This window comes from Condylura cristata, unplaced genomic scaffold (genome assembly GCF_000260355.1).
Source record: "Condylura cristata isolate star-nosed mole 26May11 unplaced genomic scaffold, ConCri1.0 scaffold00007, whole genome shotgun sequence".
Classification (NCBI taxonomy): Eukaryota; Metazoa; Chordata; class Mammalia; order Eulipotyphla; family Talpidae; genus Condylura; species Condylura cristata.
The window spans coordinates 63,212,687-63,236,549 of NW_004567108.1; the positions used below are offsets into that span (position 1 = coordinate 63,212,687).

General features: G+C 34.9%; 1 protein-coding gene across 1 annotated transcript in view; it reads left to right on the plus strand.

The window, feature by feature from the left end:
- CAMK4 (calcium/calmodulin-dependent protein kinase IV) overlaps window positions 1–23,863 on the plus strand; it is a 230,605-nt gene that overhangs the window by 116,311 nt on the left and 90,431 nt on the right. Inside the window, exons 2-3 of the mRNA XM_004678368.2 lie at window positions 3,151–3,229; window positions 22,677–22,739. Coding sequence (XP_004678425.1) covers window positions 3,151–3,229; window positions 22,677–22,739 — 142 coding nt within the window. The remainder of the gene's footprint in view (window positions 1–3,150; window positions 3,230–22,676; window positions 22,740–23,863) is intronic.

Consider the following 23,863-nt stretch of genomic DNA (forward strand, 5'->3'; position numbering starts at 1 on the left):
AAAGTAGTTATACACCTTTGCATTCTCTCCAATAGATAGAATTTTTGTTGTTCTGCATCCTTGTCAGCCGATGGTATTGACCTTTTCTCTATCTTAATGATCATGAAGTTGTATGTCATTGTGCATTTAACTCCCTAATGATTAATGATGTTATATACATTTCCTTTGTCTAATAATACTGGAATTGGTTTAATTATTCTGGTAAAATATATGTTTACATATACCTATACATACAAATATATTTTTGTATATATGAAAATATATGTTTACATCTTTTGCCCATTTTACCATAATTTATTTACATTAATATTATGTTATAATATTTTGTAGGTTTCATTTGTGATTTTAAACATTTTTTAAAATGCATTGTTGTTTCCTTGTTATTGAATTTTGAAGTTCTTTATAATTTTAGATAATTCTTTTATCAGATATCCTATATTCTGTAGAATAACTATTTTAACTTAATTTAAATGAAGTCCAATATATTTGTGTCTTTTCATTCATTGTGTTTCTAGTTTTTTATTAGTCACTGCTTAACTAAAAGTTACAAAATTTTCCATGTTATTAAAGAATGCTTTTTTTTAAAAAAGATTTTATTTGTTCATACAGAAATGGGGTACAGGCCAGAGGTACAGGGGTGGTGAGAGGATTCACCAGAGAAAGAGCTGGGAGCAGAACAGGCAGATCCACGAAGTACACTGCTGAAGGGAGCAGCGGGCAGATCAGGAGAGGTCTGCCACGCCATGTGGATCTCCTCTGGGGCAGGCGGTAATCCAACTCATGCTGAAGTGGCTTTAGCTTCTCAGTGCTGTGCTTTAACCTGCTGCGCCACCAGGGAGGGCCCTAAAGAATGCTTTTGACTTCCAGACTTTTTATTTCTATCTTTACACTGATTCATTTTGACTAATTTTTTTTTCTATAAAGTGTGAGACATGGATCAAGATTTTTTTTTTGGCCCCCCTTGGTGACACAGTGGGTTAAAGGCACAGCACTGCAAGTGAGCCCCAGCTGCTTCAGTGTGAGTTCGATCCCCGGCCCTGGAGGTGACCACATGGTGCGGCAGACCTCTCCTGCCTCGCAGGCTGCTCTCCTCAGCAGTGTACTTCGTGGATCTGCCTGTTCTACTCCCCACTTTGTCTCTGGTGAATCTTCTCACCGCCCCTGCGCCTCTGGCCTGTACCCCAATTCTGTATGCATAGATAAGTAACATCTTAAAAAAAATGTATTTGTTTTTTCATTGTTTTGTACAGAGGCATCCAGTTCCACTTCTACCTGTAGTTGGAAAACTCCTTTCTCCCCTGAATTTGCTTTTTTATCATTGTCAGAATCCATTTGGCAAATATATGTAGGACTATTTCTGAAATATTTTTTTCATTTCCACTTGTCTCCATGTTTATTTTTTGTACATTACCACTATCTTGATTACTGTTTGTAGAATGTCCAGAATCAATTATTTTAGTCCTCTAATTTTGTAGGAATGTTTTCAGCTTTTTTATGTGTATGGAGTTGTCTGTACATATGAAGTAGGTTAAATTAATTGAATTGTTTTGCTCACGTCTTCTGATTCTTAGTGGTAATTTGACTACTTTGTGTATCAAGTGCTAGAAGTTTCCAACTTATTTATGAATTGTCTATTGCTTCTTTCAGTTCCATCAATTTTTGCTTTATCAGTTTTGAAGTACCGTTGTTGGATGCAAACATGCTATTTGTTCTGTCATTTTTGTGGAAATGACTCTTTCATGAATTCCATCTTTATTCTTGTTCTGATGTCTACTTGATCTGACAATATAGTTATTACTGCTTTGTTTTGATTTGTATTTGCATATTTTTTCTATCATTTTAGTCTACTTATATTCTGTACATTGTCTCTAATTTGACATTGATACTTGATTGATCTGATGATCTTAATTTTATGAAATATGTTTATAAGATACACAGCTAATGTAATTTTAATATTATTAAAGTCCACAGTCCAAGTCCAAAGGTACTTTAATTTTTGTTCCTTGCACTTAATTTTTGATTATTCCAATTTAGCAGAAATATTTTATTATTAATTTTCTTTTAACATTACTTTATTCATTGTTCTTGATTACACTATACTCTAATTAATTGAAATCTACCTTAAATATATGTTGTATAAAGACTTACCAGTTGTTTTATCACGTTTTACTTCTACACAATGCATTGTTAATATTTTTACTTTAGATAGCATGTTTTAGAGCAACTTAAAATAAGACAAGATGAATTTTCTTTGTGTTGCTTTATTTCACTTCTCCTATATGACACATCTCTCCATAGTTTTAAAAAATATCTTGAAATTATTTTGTCCAGTTTTCAAAGTCAGACAGATTTACTACAGCTATTTTTTAAAAATTTATCTGAAGCTCTCTTTTTTGTAATCTTGCTTACACATAAAGACAGTTTCTGAATTCCTTCTTACTGCTTTCCATTAGAAGTGATAAAGTTTCTGTAGTTCTCCAAATTCTTTACAAAGGCATAGACCTATATATGCATATATACTTAAAAAATGGCTCCATTGCTTATATATATATATATATATATATATATATATATATAAACATTTCACATAGTGATTATTTTTAGGACATGTATAAAGAGGTGATCACCATCTGTATTGTCCAATATAGGGATCAGAATCCCTGTGGGGTTAAGGTTGACTCTGGGTGAATGCCAGGTTACCAAAAAGGCAAATTCTCAAGCGTGCCATTTTCTTCAAGTGAGATTATTTTGACTCATATTCATGTGTTTAACTAAATCCCTCTCCTTGAAGCCATATGTTTTTTTTTACTGCAAACACATTGGAAGAACTCAAAGATTCTGAAATGGGAGCAATATCCTCTAAAAGTTATGTTAACCCAGGACCTGGTTTACTACAGAGCTTACTATATGCAACAGTCCGAGATATATTACTTGTATAGACGGGTGGGGCTGCTTAATTTTTCCAAGCAAATGATATTCAATTATGAAAAAAAATACATGTCATTGAGTATTGGACTGATCTTACAGTAGAACTTATAAACACTTGTTAGTTATGAGGGTTAATTGCAAGAGATACTTATTTTCAAGCTTCTCCCTTTATGTCATGTCCACAGCATAATATTTTCTTTTTGTTTTTTCCCCCTCCTCAAGGGGTGCTACATCCATTGTGTACAGATGCAAACAGAAGGGGACCCAGAAGCCTTATGCTCTCAAAGTATTAAAGAAAACAGTAAGTTTGTTTCATTATATAATAGCATTTCTAAGGGATTTGTGACCTGGAAAAGCCACAAACCCTGACTCAGAGAACAGTGTTCTAAGAGCTGCTATATGTAGCTGATTTGAATCTTGGTTATGAGTGTGCAGCCGAATATATGAATGTCTGTTGGAAAGTGTGTGACACTTTGAAATTGAATGGATCTCAGGCTGGATGTAGCTATAGGGAAAAGCTGGTGGGTGAACTTGCTTTGTCCCTTAGTAGTCTTTTTAGATAAACAAACACACTCATTCCAATCATATTTTAGTAGGCTAGAAAAATTTACTCTTTAAAACTACCTAAATGAAACACAAATGGATATTTATGTGAAAAAGAGTCAACAGCTTCTAACTTGCTAGATTTTCAAACATTGGGTTTGCTTCAGTAAAGTCCAACTATATTTGAAAAGTACATTTGTACTTGAAGAAGGAAAGGCAATGTTTTCAGATTACTTTTTTAACCGTGTGCTTGGGGCTAAGCTGAAGAGGTAAATCCCATTAAGCTTATCCTAAAATGAGTAAGAAATGCAGCAGGTGAGAATTCAAAAACTGCCAGCCCTGCACCCAAGAGAGTGTTTGTCTTTGGAATGCCTTACTTGCACTTTCCATCCTGAGGTATTTTCCCTTTATAAAACCACAGAAAGACAACATATTCTTTTAGAATGCATCTTCTTTTCCCAAATTTTATGTGAATAAATACCTGAAATATACGTACTTCTAAAACCTAGTTCTAAAATGTTGCAAGGAGTGAAGTATCATAAATTCTGAATCATTCAAAATAATAGCTCTTAGCCAAGAGATTTTTTTTTTTCCTAGAGAGAGTTTCATATACCAGGTATTTTATGTATTGTATAACACAGGGGAGTTTTAGATTCTCACATAATAAAAAGATAATATTAGGTTTTCAGGTCATTAAAAGTAAAATGACATTTTGAAACAATCCATTAGCATTTAAAGCCATAGCAACCTAACAAAGATGGTTAATGATTTAAATAGCAACTGTTATTAATAAACTATATTTATAGTCAAACAAGAACTTTATATTCTAATGTTTCATGTGGGTTATAAGTTTATTCCAAAAAGTGGAGGGATCTTTTGATTAGTAAAGGTTGAAAATTTTCTTAAAGCCATCTTATTGAACTAATGATTATTTAAAATTTTATGGGACAATTTCCTGTTAAATGACTACTTTCTATGAAAATTAATTTGCATTTTTTTTAAGATTTATTTGTGCATACAGAACTGGGGTACAGGCCAGAGGCTCAGGGGCTGTGAGAAGCTTCACCAGAGACAGAGTGGGGAGCAGAACAGGCAGATGGATGAAGTACACTGCTGAGGGGAGCAGTGGGCAGGTCAGGAGAGGTCTGCCACACCATGTGGTCACCTCCAGGGCAGGCGGGAATCAAACTCATGCAGAAGCGGCTTTAGATTCTCAGTGCTGTGCTTTAACCCGCTGCGCCACCAGGGAGGGCCTAGTTGGCATTTTTAAATGCAATCAGAAGGAGTTGCACACAAGATGTTATAAAATACAGTTATAAAACAAGATGTTATAAAACAGAACTCACCAGTAAAATTTGTGGGTTTGTTTTCATAGCTGAGGAAACTTTGAAGAGGAATAGTTATAGAAATGTTTAGAAAAATATTCAGGAGTAATTTGTGAATATACCAAGTCCTAAACAACAAAGGGGCTAACTTAGAGATGATTGGTTTATGTCAAAAATCTGGATGAGTTGGAATAGGAGATAGGTGAAACTATTTGGCAGGTTTGCAACTCTTACTTACTGGGAAAGTAAAATTCTGGTTTGCCCTTGCTGTCTTTCTTTATCTCTGCTTTGGAAACATTCCTTATTAGATGGGCAGGGAGAAAATGTTTAAATGCCAAGTGTTGAATGAAATCAAAGAGGAGCTGTACAACAGATATTATAGACACAGAGAAACTCCCCTGGAGAAATCTTAGATTTTCTAATGTTAGAATCCTATCTCACATAATAAGGCATGTATAAAGACATGTAAACAAGAGAAATCACAGGCAATGTCTCAAAACTGCAATTGTTTCCAGTGTTTAGTTCTATATAGGTTAGAGAGAGAGAAACTTCTTTATCCCAATGAAATGAATGGCATTGAAGAATCTACTGATAGAGGAAAATAATGCAAGGAAGATATTTTCCTAATGTGATATGCTCTTGAAGGAAAGAGGGTTTGAGTAACTTGACCTATTTTAGTAATCTATTTGATTGAAGCACATAAAATTACCTTTTAAACCATTTTGACCTACAATAAAAGGGAATTTTATATGGTTAAGCTAATGAACTTGATACAATTTTATAGAATAATTTGTCAAACCTTCAACTTATGACTAAATCAAAATCTAAAAAGTCTGAAATATTAGCTATATCAATTCAATCTATCATCTATCAGTATCTTTCTATCCTATCATCTATTGATCTATGTATCTATCTATCTACCTATTATTATCTATCTGCAAGAGTTTCCTAAAACTGACATAACAAACTACCTTAACCTAGGAGACTTCAGATATCAGAAATTTAATATCTTAAAGTTCTAGAGGCTAAATTTTGAAGTCAAGATGTGAGCAGGTTGTTTCATTTCAAGGACTGACCCAGAAAATTGTTTCATGCCACTCTCCAAGCTTCTGGTAGCAGCTAGCAAAGCTTCACATTTCTTGAAGTACAGATGCATCACTCTGAGACACACAGTCATCTCTACCAAATACCCCCTTCTTTTTTAGATACTGTCTGATTGGGTTAGGAACCTACCCTACTCTAGTATGACCTCATACTAAATTAACTAAATATTTCATCAAAACCCTATATTTAAATAAGGGCACAAACTGAAGTCCTCAGGATTAAGACTTTAGTACTTCTTTGGGGGAGGGCATAATTCCATCCATTAGACTGTAGATAAAAAGGACCTCTAAGGTCAGTTTCAAAGTCTCCTATTCAATACCTTATCTGAACAACAGTAAAAGTTATATCACATTCAAAAAGGTTAAGAATTTCATAAGACTTATGTCTGAGTGATAGACAAAGACTTGTTTATCCATAGAAGGACAAACTAAACCTCCAGCTCTTATAGAGAAATCCATATTTCAATATCCTTGTAGAAAATTAATACTTATAAAATAACTTAATTTATCATGCATTTTGATTTTATATTTAGATACAATACCAAATACTTTTATATGTATAGAAGATGGATAGGGAGAATATTCCTATATTTCATGGAATTAAAATAGATACATTTTAATAACTTATTTTTAAATAATTATTGAAGAACATCAAAATAGAAAGAAAATATAGCAACAGTCAATAATTACTCAATTTAAGACAGTACACTAGCATCAATGCTGGAATTTCAACATTTCACTACATATGAAAATTGTTGTAATGAAATATTTTAGGTAAAAACATGCTTCAACATTGAGATCCTGTTCAACATAACATTTCTTTGGGCTCTTCAGAAGCATTTCAAGATCTTATAGTTTATAAATGTTGTGATCAACATTGGTAGTTAACTATTTCTGTTGAAGTGCTGGCCAGAAAACAGTAAGTGATAGTTGGAACCAACTTTTGCTAAACTGAAAAATCCTGGACATTTTCAGTAACAATATGCATTTGGCTCATTGCATCATTAATGAAGATAATGAGGACTATGAGAGTAAACAATAAAGAAAAGTTAAGTGAAGGGATATTTCAATTGTGTTTTACACTTTTATTAGTGATTCATTAAAACTTTAGGAGTGTCATAAATACTCTTCTCCTGCAAAACAGGGGTCTGTTTCTCAAAATAACTTGTATTTTGAAACAGTTACAGGATCACAGGCAAATCCATTTTTGTTGCCTATAAATACCTCTTTGCCTTGTACATAAGAAACTCCCGTGCAGTTATCAGTGGAAATTTGACTATGAGCTTTGAAAAACATAATTCAAGAGTAAAGGAAATAAAATACACTTTTTCCATGCATGGGTCCTTTACCATTTCTCTTTTATGTGATATTTAGAAGAAATTGAAGTAGAGTATGAAGATTAACTAAACTACTTACTCATGTTAAAGACTTACGGCTTTAATGAATGCTGACAGAGAGAGATGGTGGGACAATCAGTTCATTTATAATAGCAAACACTTTTAGTGATATCACACAACTTTCACATATGCTGAACTACTTACAACTGCACAAAAGAAAAAATAGGAGATTCAGAAAGATGTCAAAATTTGAACAGATTAAGCAGATTTGTACAGACTAAGCAAAATTTGCACAAATCCAGACTGGACTGAATATTGCTGAGCTAAATGGAAAATTGCCACTTTTAGAGAATTGAGTAGTGGAAGTGTGGTAATTATCTCAGGAGTATTTCACCTTTAGAGTAATCTAAATGATTGTACCTTAGCTCTGTCACGATTGTTCATTTTCAAGAACTAACTAAGATTTAAAAAAACAATGTTCAACAGTCCTTTATGATATTGTTGGAGTTTTGGAGACAAAAATATTTGAATTCCAGGATTCAGGTGAAATTTCTGGCTGTGTGACTCAGCTTTGGAAAAGATTACATTCAACTTAATGTAAAATTTATGCCCTTTCATGAGTACCCAGTAATGAATCTAGGACAATCTCAATGTGTAATATTCAGAACTTGTGAGTATTCCATTCAATAAAGAGTGTGAAATCAGAATTTTTAAGTATTCTCACCATGCTTAAGAATGGCTGTGCCATTGTGGGGTGAGATCTTGAACCTAGACTGAGTTCAGAGTTCAAAAATCACTTCTGCTGTTTATTATTTGAGTGTCTTTATAGATAACACAATTCTTCCAATGTAAAATGACCTTAAAAATACCTGGCTCATGGTGGTCTAATGAAGACTGAAATAAGATTATATAAACATTCTCAGCAAACAGGAAGCCTTTAATAAATATGAACATTATCCTTATTAATATTATGGGTTTACACAGATATTTTATAATAATACTTCTTATTTTGTATACTTGGAATATTTTATTAGCTTGCAGCACCAGACATATTGTGCACATCTGCATGAAGAAGATTCTGTTTTGGAATGCTTATAAAATTTCTGCTAAGAATGGATAAATATTTTACTATTGTTAACAATAAAATTTAATATGGCATTAAATAAAGATTTCTGTTCATGTGATCACCTGCTTAAACAAAAGCTGGATGCCTGTGATCCTAGATTCAGAATGTTTTCGACCCTACAAGCCTTCTGATTCTTATTGTTGGAACTATGTGACTGGATCCACAATGCAGATACTATTTTGGGACTACATTTCACCATATTTTAATGACTAAATATGAAGTTACCAATACATTTCTGGAAAGTTTTCTCTTGAGTAACTTAATTAACATTTACATAGTAAATGCCCCTCAAATCTCCTCGGTTACTTGAAGAATCATACTTTTGCTATGATTTGCTAATTATCCTATGAGTTAGTTTATAACTTCTACTAATTTCTACAAGTTTTTCCTTATATACTTATGTGCTAAAATTTATGCATAGAACTACGGTACTGCAGGAGAATCAGAGTAGTCTTATGATAGAGTGTACATAGGCCTGTATCCAAATCCTTGGTGGTGACTCTCCACTCTCTGTCCCTTGGAGATTTTCAGGTTCATCTGTTATAAAGTAAATAATTAGAATTACCTAGAATATTAGGTAAACTAAGGGCCATCTGTTATAAAATAAGTAATTAGAATTACCTGGAATATTAGGTAAACTGAGGATCACCTGTTCTTGTTTCTTCTTGCTTAAACTTTGAAAGCATAGATGGCTCAATGGGAACCATTCTTTTCCCAGTGGCTATGAAGTCCATGAGATAACAAATCAGATTGAGTTGAAGACCTGCATTTAGTAAACACTTCCATAGCAACTTTTAATCACTCATGGGTATGCTCTAGAAGTGCAGTCAAGGTCACCTTTTGTCAGTGACAGAGAGGAAAATAATAAATCACTAACTCAAATAGGCCTTTTGGACCTAATTGAGGTCCCTGAACACATTAAGCAAAGTAGCAGGCAAATAAAAAGCCATGTCAAATGAAGTGAAACTTCTTCAAGTATTCTGTCAGTTGGAGTCTTTTGATTTTCATAGGGACTAGTAAGCTACATTTTCTGGAATAAAGAACAGGTATATTTCCATTCATATTGTGACAAGTGTATGTCCACAAGAGTAAAAAGATACTCGTGTAGAATGTTGAATGTAGAATGTTGGTCTGTTTTGTATTCTTTAACATTCAAAGATCTACTTTGAAGTCTGAACATTCTTGTAGAGAATAAGTGATGTTGTAGAGAATAAGTGTTGCTGAAACTTGTCACAATTCCAAATTCATTTTGCTAATTCATCCTCATTATATTCATCTCTCAAAGTTTTTCTTTTTATTTTTTAAAATACCATAATTCAGAGGGAAGTTTCAACAAGGGAGAGAGAAGGAGAGAAAGCAGACACAGATCTTGTGTTGTCGCCCCAAATCTGAAAATAGTTTGCCACCTACTCAAGTTATCACATGTACACACTTTGTACTTTTATAAACAATGGATCGTTGGATCTAAAATTATCTTCATCCTTTACATAAAGTCTATGGAGGAGAAAAAGAAGAATACAACTAGCCCAGAATAGACAGAATCTTGGAGAAAGAGTGTAGGGTACCAAGATCTGGGAGAAATAGATTGGAAACCTCATGGTTAGCTGAGTGGGAAAGACCTTGTACCAAAAGGCAATTTTGGGCAGTGGAGGTCTTGGCAATGGGAAGTTGACAGGGACCTGTGGGCAGAATATTATGTTAACAAGGAGAAACATCTAAGTAAATTTTTATTTTTATATTTATTTCTGACCCTAAGTTAATTGGTGGTCAAAGTTGTATCTATCCAAGCAAATTATAAGAATGACAGGAGATAAAGAAAAGTAAATAAAAGATCCAAATCATGGATCTAAAACCCTTAATTTGATGAAAAAGAATAAATGAATGACTATGTGCAGAAGATATTAATTTTAAAAATTCAGTTTATTTTAAAGATTTATTTATACAGAACTGGGGTACAGGCCAGAGATGTGGAAGGTGAGAGGATTCACCAGGGACAGAGTGGGGAGCAGAATAGACAGATTGACTAAGTACACTGCTGAGGGGAGCAGCGGGCGGGTCAGGAGAGGTCTGCCGTGCCGTGTGGTCACCTCCGGGGCAGGCGGGGATCGAACTCATGCGGAAGTGGCTTAAGCTTCTTAGTGCAGTGCTTTAACTCGCTGTGCCACCAGGGAGGGCCTAAAAATTCAAATTTTTATCACTGAATTAGTGTTCAACTGTTTTTTTCTTTTCTTTTAGTAAGCACTCTCAAATCACTTTATGCCATTTCAGTTGTTCTAGTAGTAAAGGAGCACTGCGCCAATAAGCCAATAAGAAAGGAGCTAACCAAGTATATATTAACCCTTTCACATGTAACACAACCTGCCCCATAGGGGTGTTATGCTAATGGGAATCTTATATAATGAAGGTCCAGGTTCTGGAGCCTCAATGGTGGCACAAATGATTGAGTCTCAGCACTGTGAAAATATAGGCAGTACTGATGGGGAGCTGACCCATATGGGGCAGCAGACCTCTCCTGTCTTCTCCACTGCTCCCCTCAACAGTGTATTTCAGTCAACCTACCTTTTCTGTTCTCAACTCTGTATCTGGTAAATCCTCTTACACCTTTGGCCTGTACCTCAGTTCTTGTATACATAAATAAATCTTTAAAAAAATAAGAAACTGCATGTACAGAGTACAATTGTGTAGATAGAATTTGAACTCAGAGTTATTGAAGCAAATCTGGTCCTTTTTGAGTTATGTCATCAAGGTCTTGATAGAGCAAACGGCAAACAAAGCAACAAAAACAACAGAAGAAAAAAACAGTTATCGTACCCTTCATAACTTACAGCTAAAATTATATGCTGTTTCCTGGATAAAAAGCCTTTATTGACACACAGGCACTAAAGCTGGATATAGCTTCTAAGTCAAAACATAAAACCAGTGTAAATTTTATTCCCTGTGTGCAGAGAATACAAACAACATATTTATTCTCCAGATTCTTTTAAAACCTATTTAAAGACGCACAGCAATAATATGCACTGAAATAAAAGGCTAACTGGAGAATGTGTAATGTATAAACGGCACACATTTCTTGTGACTCTCTTTGTTCTTTATCTCGAGTGGGTGTGATGAAGCGATGGCCAGGCAGGGCTGTGTACATGGCATTCCAGTTTCCTCTCTGCTGCAAGTATCACTCTCATGGGGTAACTTCACTTGTGGTTACTCATACTTATAACTGCTCTGTAAGTCTGAAAAATGTACTAAATGGGTGGTTACATCTTCAACATTTTCCCCTTGAAAACACCAGACTGTCTTTGAGATCACAATAGTCTATAAGTGCTTTTTCATCATGGTGCTAGGACAAATTTGGGTGTCATAATCAGTTTCAAGATGTAACAGCCTAATACAGTACTATATGGTATGACTCATTTCTTTTATAGACAATTTAAACAGATCCAAGAGAACCACCCTCATCTTTTAAATTCTAACCCTTATTTCATATCAAAATTGAACCATTACACTTATGTTTGCAAAATCATTTTGAAGTATCTTCTGTTTTCTATGAAAATTAAAATTTTCCTGAAATGAATATCACTGTATTATTGCAGGGGAAAATGTTTAACATTTCCTTACAAAAAGTCTTAGTTTTTTTCCAGTTTATGTGAAAAGGTAAACTATTTAGTCTAGGTTCAGTGCTTTCTCACACATATTCCTCCTTCATCCTGATCTCCCCATTTTGGCATTTAGGTTTCAAAAGAGCATAAGTAACCAATAGAACATGGTAATCATGTGAGAATAAAGTAGCCAGTTGTCAGAGTTTGTCCAGGCTGACTACCCTGGAGCCAGGTGCTCATCTAACTATATGAGGGCAGCACTAGAGAATATGGACAGCTGGGGACATATCATGGGATTTACCAGGTATCTGCAGAAGGCTAATACATACTCATCAGATGTTTAAGTATCAAAAACCAGGACCACAAATTCAGAGACCAGTTCAGGCTACATGCCTGTTGCCATTCTAACTGCTCTGGAAAGTACCAGGGAGCAATATGAAGACAGCAGGTTGAAGTGTGTGGATATCTATCTAAGCATTCATAAAGAATACTTTTTTTTTTTAAAGATTTATTTATTTGTGCATACAGAGCTGGGGTACAGGCCAGAGGCTCAGGGGCGGTGAGAGGCTTCACCAGAGACAAAATGGGGAACAGAACAGGCAGATTGATGAAGTACACTGCTAAGGGGAGCAGTGGGTGGGTCAGGAGAGGTCTGCCACACCATGTGGTCACCTCCGGGACAGGCGGGAATCGAATTCATGCGGAAGCAGCTTTAGATTCTTAGTGCTGTGCTTTAACCCGCTGCACCACCAGGGAGGGCCCAAGAACACTTTTTTTATTTAAGATCTATTTATTTATGCATACAGAACTGGGGTATAGGCCAGAGGTGCAAGGGCGGTGAGAAGATTCACCAGAGACAGAGTGGGGAGCTGAACAGGCTTACAAAATACACTGCTGAGGGGAGCAGTGGGAGGGTCAGGAGAGGTCTGCCTTGCCATGTGGATCACCTCCCGTGGGGGGATCTAACTCATGTTGAAGTGGCTTTAGCTTCTTAGTGCTGTGCTTTAACCCACTGCAACAGCAGGAAGGGTCCTCATAAACAACTTTTAAACTCTGAGTTATTTAGCCCAGAAGAAATTTCAGGGCACATGGATGGGAATGTACTAAGGATGTCACATTGTTATACAGAAAAGAAATTGAAAAGGACTGAATACTACACACTACACTCACTTTCTGATTTTTGGAAGCATTTGAACTCTTCAAGAAAAGTGAAACTAGCGGTTCACTTTTTTTTTTTTAATGTTAAGATGCGACCTTAGCAAGGGATCCGAATCCAGACTTTCATATCCAGGAAGACAACTGGCATGGATTAACAACAATGGATTTTTTTTTTCAAGTCTTATATCATTAAAATATTTAACATCTCTTTCCAATTCTAATATCAGATTAAATTTTGGAGTCATTTAAAAGAGTTTTTCCTCCTATAATTATTACTTTTATTTATTTTTTTCCAAAGGAAGATTTAACATCCTTAAATAAAGTTAATGAAGGTATGCAGAAGTCTTAGTTATCTTATAAATAAAGGCAAGGAGCTAACACTTCTACCAAGAATGCCCAGGTTTTCCTCTATTCAGAGCTATACTGTCACAGTTTCAACCCCAAAATGAAATTGATAAAGCAAAAATGCTCATATTCCTAGGGTTATTTTTTCAATTAAAAAATTATAATTTATTTATGCATGTTTTACATCCTTGTTCATTTTTGTACAATGTTTGCTTTCTTTTCTCAGGTGTTGTCCCATAGAATTCCCAGGACCAATTCACCTGTGCACCATCACCATAGTGCCTTGTGCTCTTCCCACCTTTATTTTGTTATTTGGTACATTATATTCATCAACTTTAAAAAAACATATAATTACATAGTTTTATAACTAATATATGATAGTTTTAATAGCAAAGGTATATTTTAGAACCTTTGAGAATATACAGTATTCTACTTACTTCAGATGGTTTGGGGATCATGCAACTGAATAATTGCTGTCCAGATGAAAAAAAAATATATATATAGCTAAGCCTTTTTTCATTTAATTTTGTTAATTTTAAAAATATTTAAAATGCACTTTCTTACCAATATAAAAACTGCTAAAAGACACTGAAAAAAGTCACCTGGTTTGTTATGTTTCTATTAGAATCTACAGGAAGTGACACACATCCAGTCCTGCTGTAATTCAGGTGTGATGTAGGTGGTCAATGGTAATTATTAGTAAAGGCAAGAAATGGTGGTAAAACCTAACCAGAGCTTAACCAATGTAACACAAGTCTAATCCCAGCCACAAAAAAGGTGAAGGATAGTATCAAACGGGCATCGACTCTTTTCTTTGACTACCAACAAGCAAAATTTTTGTATTAGATATAGATTAGTATTTTGATGAAATTGTCTTGCACTTTCAGGGAACAAAAATGGTAAATAAGATCAATTTCCATGTTTATTAGACATTTTTTCTTCCTAATCTGGAACATGCTCACAAATCCCAATATTTTTAAACATAGTTTGTTTCAACTGTGTGTTAGCATGTATGGAACAATAAACATTGGAAATAGAAGACTAGAAAATATTTATTTTTACAAATCCTCTCAGAAAAGTTTTGGAAGATGTATTCTGGACCAGAGAATTTCACATATATTCTCATTTAATTCCTTCTATAACAATACTCTGAGGTAGCAATTATACTCCATTTTATTTATGAAGAAATGGAAATTTCAACCCTCATAAAGCATAAGTGACTTAATAAAGAATTCTAAGTGACAGTTTTCAAATGACATTTAAAAAGCACAATCAAGTTTTATATACAGAATGATTTGTATTCTTAATAGATTGTACGAAACCATAAGTGTCTGGCTGTAAGTACAGCCATTGATGATACCAGAACATTAGGAAGTCATTTTACATTCTGCTTTTGAAGACTAGCTACCATATGATTTTATGGTACTTTAGTGAAATTTTTAAGAAACAAAGTTAAATTAACATATGTGAAGTGAATAAATATGTGTAGTTGAAAAAGCAAAAAGAAAATAAATCAAGATGTTAATAATAGCTATGTGAGTATGGTCCTCACTCTTATTTCACATTTCTTATAATGTGGCTATGATACTTACGTATATATATTAAAAAATACTGGAATAGTTTATTGTATTCCATTCCTAACAACATGAACTTGAAAATATAATTTAGGATACTTATATTTTATTCTTTTTTTTATTAAGACAAAATTGTTTTACAATGTTGTTTTTTAATTTAGAAGTAGAGGTTCGCTAGCCCCTTTCAGGTATTGTTACCACACCATAATCACAGTGAAAAAATTCATGTTTTTCAGTCATACTTCACTATGCACCCTCCCCACTTTGTCCTCTCTCCCTATTCCCCCTCTGTAAATGGCTTTGCACTGGGTAGCCATTGTGATAATGTTAATTCTTCCAGTCTTTGATCAGGGGACATTTACTTGTGTCTACTTCTATTTCTTTTAACAATGTTTCATAACTTTCTTTGTATAGGTTCTTCACCTCTGCTGTTAGATTTAGTCCCAAATATTTGATATGAAAGGAACTGGTGTTGAAGTTAGCTCACTGAGGAATACCAGGCTTTTCTCTCAGACTATATCTTGAGTGGCACAGAGACAAATCATAATTCACAGTCGTAGTCCTAGAATTTTCCTCTTCTTACTCATACCCTCATAGCTTTCTTTGAAATGAGTGCCTAGTATATACTAGTTTTCTCACTGTTAATTTTTTAATTTCCATACTTTCTTATTTAGTATCTTGAGTTATGTTTCAGTACAAAGAATGTACCATTCAAATCAGAAACAAGGTGTGTTGTTTAAGACTATTACTTCTTTTGGGCCCTCCCTGGTGACACAATGGATTAGGAGGCCACATCACCACATCCACTTCAGTGTGACTTTGATTTCCTGCCCTGGAGGTGACCCACATAGTGTGGCAGACCTCTCCTGTATCTCCCACTGCTCCCCTCAGCAGTGTACTTACTAGGCCTGTTCTGCTCCCCACTCTGTCTCTGGTGAATCCTCTCACAGCCCCTGCATCTCTGGCCTGTACCCCAGTTCTGTATGCATAACTAAATAAATCTTTTTTAAAAAAGGAATATCACTCCTTCCTGGCAGCTAAACAAACCTCTCTATGTTAGATAATGTACTAACAAATATATAGGAGGGGATTAGTGGACAAAGAATTTTATGGAGGGAACAGAAATGTGTTTAGGAAATGGGATGAAGACTGAGAGACAGAAATATTTTAAAGATATGAAACATTAAAGTGTGGTTATCCATATATTTTAAATGAAAGAAATATGAGAAAGTAGCACATGAAGATGGAAAGTTTTATTTTCTACTTTATTTATTGTATCCTCTTCCTCTTTTGCCTTTCTGTTAAGCTAAGACTATTTCCAGTGAGAACCTGGCATGAACCATAGATCTCTTATATGAATTTTGACAATTTGTTATCTTCTCCAGGATTATTTTAAGACAGTTTCATTTAAGCATGTTACCTGTGAAAAAAATTCTGGCATCTATGGACAAGAAGACATATTTTATACTACATTGTTCTGAGTCTATGATTTCATAGGTTTCAGCTTCTGAAACACAAACCTTTTCTATTCTGGCTGAGCTTCTCATAGTCATTTTTGTCTTGCCTAAGCTCTAATGCAAACTTGAGTTCCTCCTCCACAGGAAAGCTCTGCTTTTCTCTTTTGTCCTCCCCATGTCTTTGTTTGCAGGGAGTAGGAGGTGACTATTAACAGAACTATCACAAAATAATGTGTTTCACAATTTTCAAAACCAAGATTATTTATTTTAAGTACTATATTTGGTTAGTTTTTTTCTTCCCATACTGACATTGTGCTAGTCAATTTTAAACTGCATACTGGTTACCCCCCAATCCTTTTTTAAATCCAATCTACCATACCCAACGCTAGTCACAGCCCCCATATCTGAACCATCACCTGCACGATGCAGTTGTCCTTTCATTCCTCTGGTTTGAGTTTAAACTCACATAGAAATAAGTGGAGGAGAAAATTCAAAACAAATACTACCTAGTACAAAGTGGCTTCTTCAAAGATCGACTAGATTAGTGAGCAGGAGTGAAGAGGTGAGTTTAATACTGGGGAGAGGGTGAAAATGCTGTTAGCATCTTTCTGAAACTGCACCTCTTAGTTCTTCACCATCTCAATACATGATAATTTTTACTCTTTCCATTTTTCAGGCTCAAAAACTGGCATCAAACCTTTATACTTCTTTATACTGCAGAGAAAAACAGTTCATATCCAAACAAAGACTCTTCCTTTGTAGTATCTTCTCACAAAACTCCATCGTCTCTCACTGGGATAACTGCCATAATCTCCAGTCACTTTTCCCTTCTAGTATTCTTCACATCACTCTCACCTTTGTAAGAGTCAGAATATCCTTTGTAACTTAGCTAAACTCATATAATTTCTCAAAAAAAAAAAATCCAGTCTTATCTTAACCTCTCTCATACTAAAATATTAAGTCCTATCACAGTCACCATTATTTTTCATCACCCAGTTCCATGTGTTGACAATTCCCTGATAGTATTTACTACTTTCCTCCTCTGTCACTTTGCTCAATCTAAATTGTTCTCTTTGATGTTATTCAACTTTTCCAAGTTACATTCACAGCTGAGGATATTTGTATTTGCTCTTTCTCTTTATAAAATTCTTTTCTCTCAGATATGTATAACTGTGTAGTTCTTGGATCTCTTTGGTCTTGAGTGGTGGTAGAGTGTTTGTAGAGTTCATTCAGGGCATCCTTTCCACCCAAATTGAGTTTTTTTTTTGTGGCAAGTGCATCAGAGGTAGACAAAAGCAAAAGAGTTCAGGGAATGCACAGGCCACTGTTCATTACAATAGACCATGCATTCTAAGCTAAGTAAGAACATAAAAGAAATACAAAGATGAGAGTATGGTGCTTGAGATCAGCATTTTTTGAAATAGTACAATTGATGGCAGTAACAAGGCCTACAGTGTGGTCATGGGAATGTTTTACTAGAAGTAGAGAAAGAAATTGATGGAATTGATGAAATAATAAGAAACCAAGGCAAATATGTTAAATAAATCATCTACATGAATTCTGGCATTTTTCAGGAATAATGATGGGTATAATGGTTAAGAGCAATTTGTTAAAATATTCTAAAATTTTTGCTATAGGGTTAGAGGCTTGATGAGGATTAGGGAATATGACTACAAGGAGGGTTGGTTCCAGGTTATTTTGACTGACAGCAGTTTCAAGCAGTTGGAATTTTGGAGATATAATGAAGGAAAGATAGTTTTAAAATAGTAATGAGGAACAGGAAAAACATCTAGCCTCTTTCCTAGCTCTGTGATACATTTCCTACTGGGACAAAACCAAGTGACTATTTGAGAAGATTGAAAAAAATAAAGTAGACCATATATCCAGATTTCTTTTCTTTAGTTCAGGAAGATAAAAGAAATAAACACTTGGGCCCTCCCTGGTGGCGCAGCGGGTTAAAGCACAGCACAAAGAAGCTTAAGCCACTTCCGTATGAGTTCAATCCCTGCCTGCCCTGCAGGAGATCCACATGGTGAGGCAGACCTCTCCTGACCCACCCGCTGCTCCCCTCAGCAGCATACTTCATTGATCTGTCTGTTCTGCACCCCACTCTGTCTCTGGTGAGTCCTCTCACCCTCCGCATCTCTGGCCTGTACCCCAGTTCTATACGAATAAATAAATAAATCTTTAAAAAAAAAAAAAGGAATAAACACTTGCTTAAAATTTTGTAGTTACTGGAGAAACCACCTTTATGTAGGCAAACCTTGATATTTTTTGTCTGTATACTACCTTTTAATTTTGTATGTTCAAGCGAAAAACTTTTAGTTTTAAAATGTTTATAATCAAAAACTGTAGTTCTTGAATTTAACAAAGTTCCACTTCTCAAGTCTTTACACTATGCATGTTAGTGCCAACATGTACTTGCCTTTGTTGATATATATATAAACAGGATCGTATGCACAAGGGAACTGTAACAATCTAAAGATATTTTTTGATTGATTTTATGTTTATATTTTGCATTTCTCCACAAAGGATTTGAGGGACATAATTCTTTTCTTCACATCATAGTCTCAGGTCATTGTTAAAAACAGCAAACAAAATGAACTTAATACATTAAAGAAAAGATTGGAGGGACAAAACAAGATTTAGGCTTCAAATTCCTGCAAAGTAAATGAGAGGTGGCTGAGTATTTTATGTGGAAATTCTACTTGACTGAATCATAGAAAAAGTAGGACAAAGTTACCAAGTTACCAATGTTGGGATGCTGCTTCAGTAGCCAAGTGGCTCAAGACCAACAGAAATTGGGTACCCAGACTCTCCTTTCTTCTTCCGTGCATTCAACACCTCTGTCTCTCACCTATGGTTTCACAGGGCAGAAATTGTTTTCCCTTTCTTTCCTTAAGTCCTCATTACTTGCTTCCTCAAGCACCTTTCAATTCTTCCCCCTACCCCTGAGCCTTCTCAACCCCATATAGTATTATATTTGTTGGATATTTTAGTGAAAGGTCAATACTTGATAAACTATGTTACAATGTTGGATCTATCTCTGATGTTACCCTAGAATTACAGCTCTTAACCTTTTCTTTTGCTCCCCTTTTTGGAGGCGGAGAGTTCTTTCACTATTAAGGAACCTGGTGTTCCATTGTATTTTGAAACTATGAAATTACTGTATTATTTTTATGAAATTGTTATTTACTTTTTTCTTATGTATAAACCTCAAAAAGTATGTTTTATATTGAAAAAGTATAAACTCATTCAAATCACTATTTCAAAAGTGAGCTTTATGAGGACAAAAGGAAATATTTCTTTGAATAGTAAGTGGGCTTTAAGAAGGACTAAAATAAGATTTTAAAGAAAACTTCCATGCGTCCAAACCATTTGAGGACTATCCATTTTGGAGTGGCAACTCGAGCAAAAGGCACAGACAATATTAACTGGGAGACAGCATTCTTTCCACCATGTCAGTGCTTTCATCAAAGCTCTTTCTAATTATTAATAAAATAGAGTAGAGGAGCAGGATTCTGATCCCACTGCTATCAACTTGAATTACCCTGTGACCGATAAAACCTAATAATACTCTTTGATTGGACCAACTCTTATGGGCCCTCTCAGGTTCCTTCCACCTGTCCATCTTCCAGACCAGAAAGAATGGATGTCTGCTATCCATTTCATACAGATCAACCGCGTGTGGGGCAGTGACAAAGCTAAGATTCCTGGCTCCTTTATCATCATCTTATCTTGTCACACCTCCCTTTTACTCACCATTATTCCTTGGGTTTGTACCGCTCAAATTAAAGCAAGTTTCTTTTCTCACATTTGTTGTCTGATCTGTCTGGTCAAAATACATCTTGTAAGTTTGAATTTTAGTAATATACTTTTTAACAGTTGTAAATTCCCAGTAATATAAAATTACTATTCTTCAAGGTATTTTGTAGATACTAAATGTGTTTTTTATGGGTTTCAATATTGTTATAATGTTTTGATAAAGTCACTGGTGGGTGCATCTCAAGATACTAATTATAGTAGCACCTGGAAGCTAATTTCAAGTGTCAATGATGACTGTTCAGATAGCTGTCCATGGACTTCTATGGTTTGTGTGACAGTTATTTTCTAGGAAAATCTCACTCATGTTGAGAAGCAATGTCAAGAAACATAATTCCTCTGGAACAGGTTGATCATTTGAAAGATGTGAGGTCATGTGAAAACACATTACCTGTGTGGCCTCCAAGATAACACCCTTGCCAGAACCAACCCTGGAAGTTGGGGTGCGTAAGAAGCTCTGGACTTAATCTCTCTGGGAAAGATTTTCTGACGTCTTGTCTTACTTGTCGCTTTCTCTTTGGTTCACTTCTTCCTTTCAACTCTACCCTCTGGTGATTTCCTCAATTGTCAGATCTTTAACTTGGAATAGAGGTCTCATCTCTCAGTTTTCTTTTTGGATTGATAGTTTTCATTGCTCCATCTTCCCCAAAGTTTTTTTCTTGTATGATTCTTTCCTGCTTTCATCTTTCCAACTTCTACTGAAACCACCACCTGCACCCACTGAAATTGAGTTCCAATATTCAAAGAAAAAAGAAGAACATTTCATAGATGTCTTTCATTTAATTATTACTAATATAATGTTCTTTTCTTTCTATTTTGTTCAAATGTATAACGTCAATTTTTCTGGAATAGCGGTTCTAAAACATTTGGGCTTTGGAAGCTTTCTCTATTAATTAGTAAGACCCCTAAATATCTATATACATTTACTGCAATAGAGATTAAACAAATTTAAAAAAAAATATTTCAAAGATTTTTGCTTTGTTGTTTAATATTTTCACTAGAGAATAAAAATTAAACGAATGATTGTTACCTTCTTGAAAATGTCTGGTTATTACCAATGCAATGTCACTAGCTTCCCAAAGGCCTATTCCTCCTTAATTAGGAGATGTGGCTTAAAGGCTAGAAACCACACTCTCCATCTGAAGCCGTCTCTTGTTTATGTCCACACAGCTCAATGAGGCTTGCACACAGACCACTGTGTAGATATTATCTATATGTCACCTTAATGAATTTTATTGGGAGAGGAAACACTAAAACCATTCTGTTTAAGGTATCCCTAATGGCAAATAGCGAAAACTCTATAACTCAAGTAGAAAAGGAAATTTAATGTCTTATTTAAGTTCAAAGGCCAAACTAGGTTATCCATAACCAAACCTGGTAGAAAAACAATGTGTGTGTGTGTTGCATCATTTTTATGGTTTCTATGTGGTATCACAAAATGTAACTGGCAGTGGCAGATTATATCCTCTTTTGCTTCAAAATTTCAGGGAAAAGGAATTACTCTTCTTGCTTATTTGAGCAGATTTCTAGGGAGCATGTTGGTATGACTTGAAACAGTTGACTGGAAACAGTTTTCTGATTGGTTAGGCCAGGTACATGCTCACCTACGTGAGAAAAAGGCAGTGTTTGTGACTGACAGCTACAATAGGTTTTAGACAGGGATGTATCAGAGAAAGAGAAGGAAGAATAGTTTGAAATGAAATTTTGTTTGAGTAGGGACAATATTGACTTTTGATAAGAAGGAGCCATTTAAGAGCTCTAACAAGTTGTCACTCCATATTAGTAACTGATTCTACTTTTAATTTTTTTTTTCACATTTGGAAGTATCTTTACTTCACTTTTCCAAACTAAATTATATGATTAGTTTTTAAAAGTGCATATGTAAGGCAATTTTATTTTTATTTACTTTTGTCTACTTTAAAAAAAATACATTTTTTTTTAATTTATGCATACACGGGCTTGGGTGTAGGCCAGAGGTGGGGGCTGAGGTTGAGAAGATTCACCAGAGACAGAGCAGGGAGCAAAGTAGGCAGGTCTACTGAAATAGACTGCTGAAGGGAGCAGTAGGCGAGACAGGAAGGGCTATTGTGCCATGTGGGTCAGTTCTGGCCAGAATTGAACTCAAGCCATCATGGTGATAGCACTGAGACTTAACTCCAAAGCCATCAGGGAAGCTTGGTTTTACTTCTTATCTAAAATAGAGTGGAAAGACACACATTTGGAAAAAGAGGGGGCAGGGCAAGGAGATACAATAAAAGCTTAGGAATTCACTTTTGATGATTGCCTGATCCATCTAGGTGGTTACTGTTTCTGATTGTCTGCTAAAATGGGAGCTTCTTTCAGTCTCTTTTATTTTGCTTTTTAGGTGGACAAAAAAATTGTAAGAACTGAGATAGGAGTTCTTCTTCGCCTTTCACATCCAAATATTGTAAGTGATTTTTAACCTACTATTTCAAATAATTTCAAAAATTACAGCCCAGGATTTTTGTCTGCCCTGAGTAGGGGGTGATGAGAAAGGGAATCTTCTATCAGTAGTAGTCATAATGGCTTTGTTCTCAGTGTCATCTGCTCACATTTTAAAAAATTCTTTAGCTGAGTAAAGATTAAAGTAACATTCCTTGAAAGAGTTTCAACATAGAGCAGCAATATATACCATCTTTATTTTTATGCATAAAATCATACCTTCATTTTGGAGAATTTTGTTTTGTTCCAATAATTCACTGATATTTTCTTAATTAATTTATGGTTAGCTTATAAACATCCATGGCTGAAAAAAACCTGTAAAGAAAACACATTGCTTTTCAAAATCATTTTGGTTTTCTTTGATAGAGTATGTAATTCAGAAACAATGTGAAGTTTCAAATAACTGATTTATCTGAATGGGGAAAATAAAATGCCCTCAGAAGCTCTGTTTTAGACTATATCTAGACAAAGGCCCTGGGTAAAGGTCTGCTGAATAGCTTTCTTGGGCCTGTGAAGAAAATCATATTATTTTCCAAGCCATAATTTATTTTCTGATTGAGTCACCTACTTACATAAATGTTTTAATTTTTGAGAAAGTTGTGCTGTTCAAGAGAATGACCTACAATGTTTGGGCCAAAGGCAAAATGTATAAAACCTAGCATGTGAGTTAATAATTCATTAAGTTATAGTAACAGAAAACTTGAACATGGTAATCTAAACAAGTATTTTTCTTATGTTATCTAAAAGCAGAACAATGCTAACATTGTTTCAGCTCCTCAGAAACACCTTCCATCTATTTGTTCTACCATCCTCTGTGAATTGAGACCTGGAAAGTTCTTACCAGGAGAATTTGATGAAAAGAGTAAAACATTTTCCAGAATTTTCAGTCATAGCAGAACTATCTTCTAATTTTAATGTGCAGTGCTGATGATAACATCATCCTTAACTTCCTGGCTGGGCAGTTGGAAAACAAGTTTCCCCCACGATCTTAGATCAACCATGATTGTAATTCAAGGCAAGGGATGTCACTTCGCTGGTCAAAATCAGAGTTCTGCTTATAATTAATAGGGTAGAATAGACTTTGAGTTA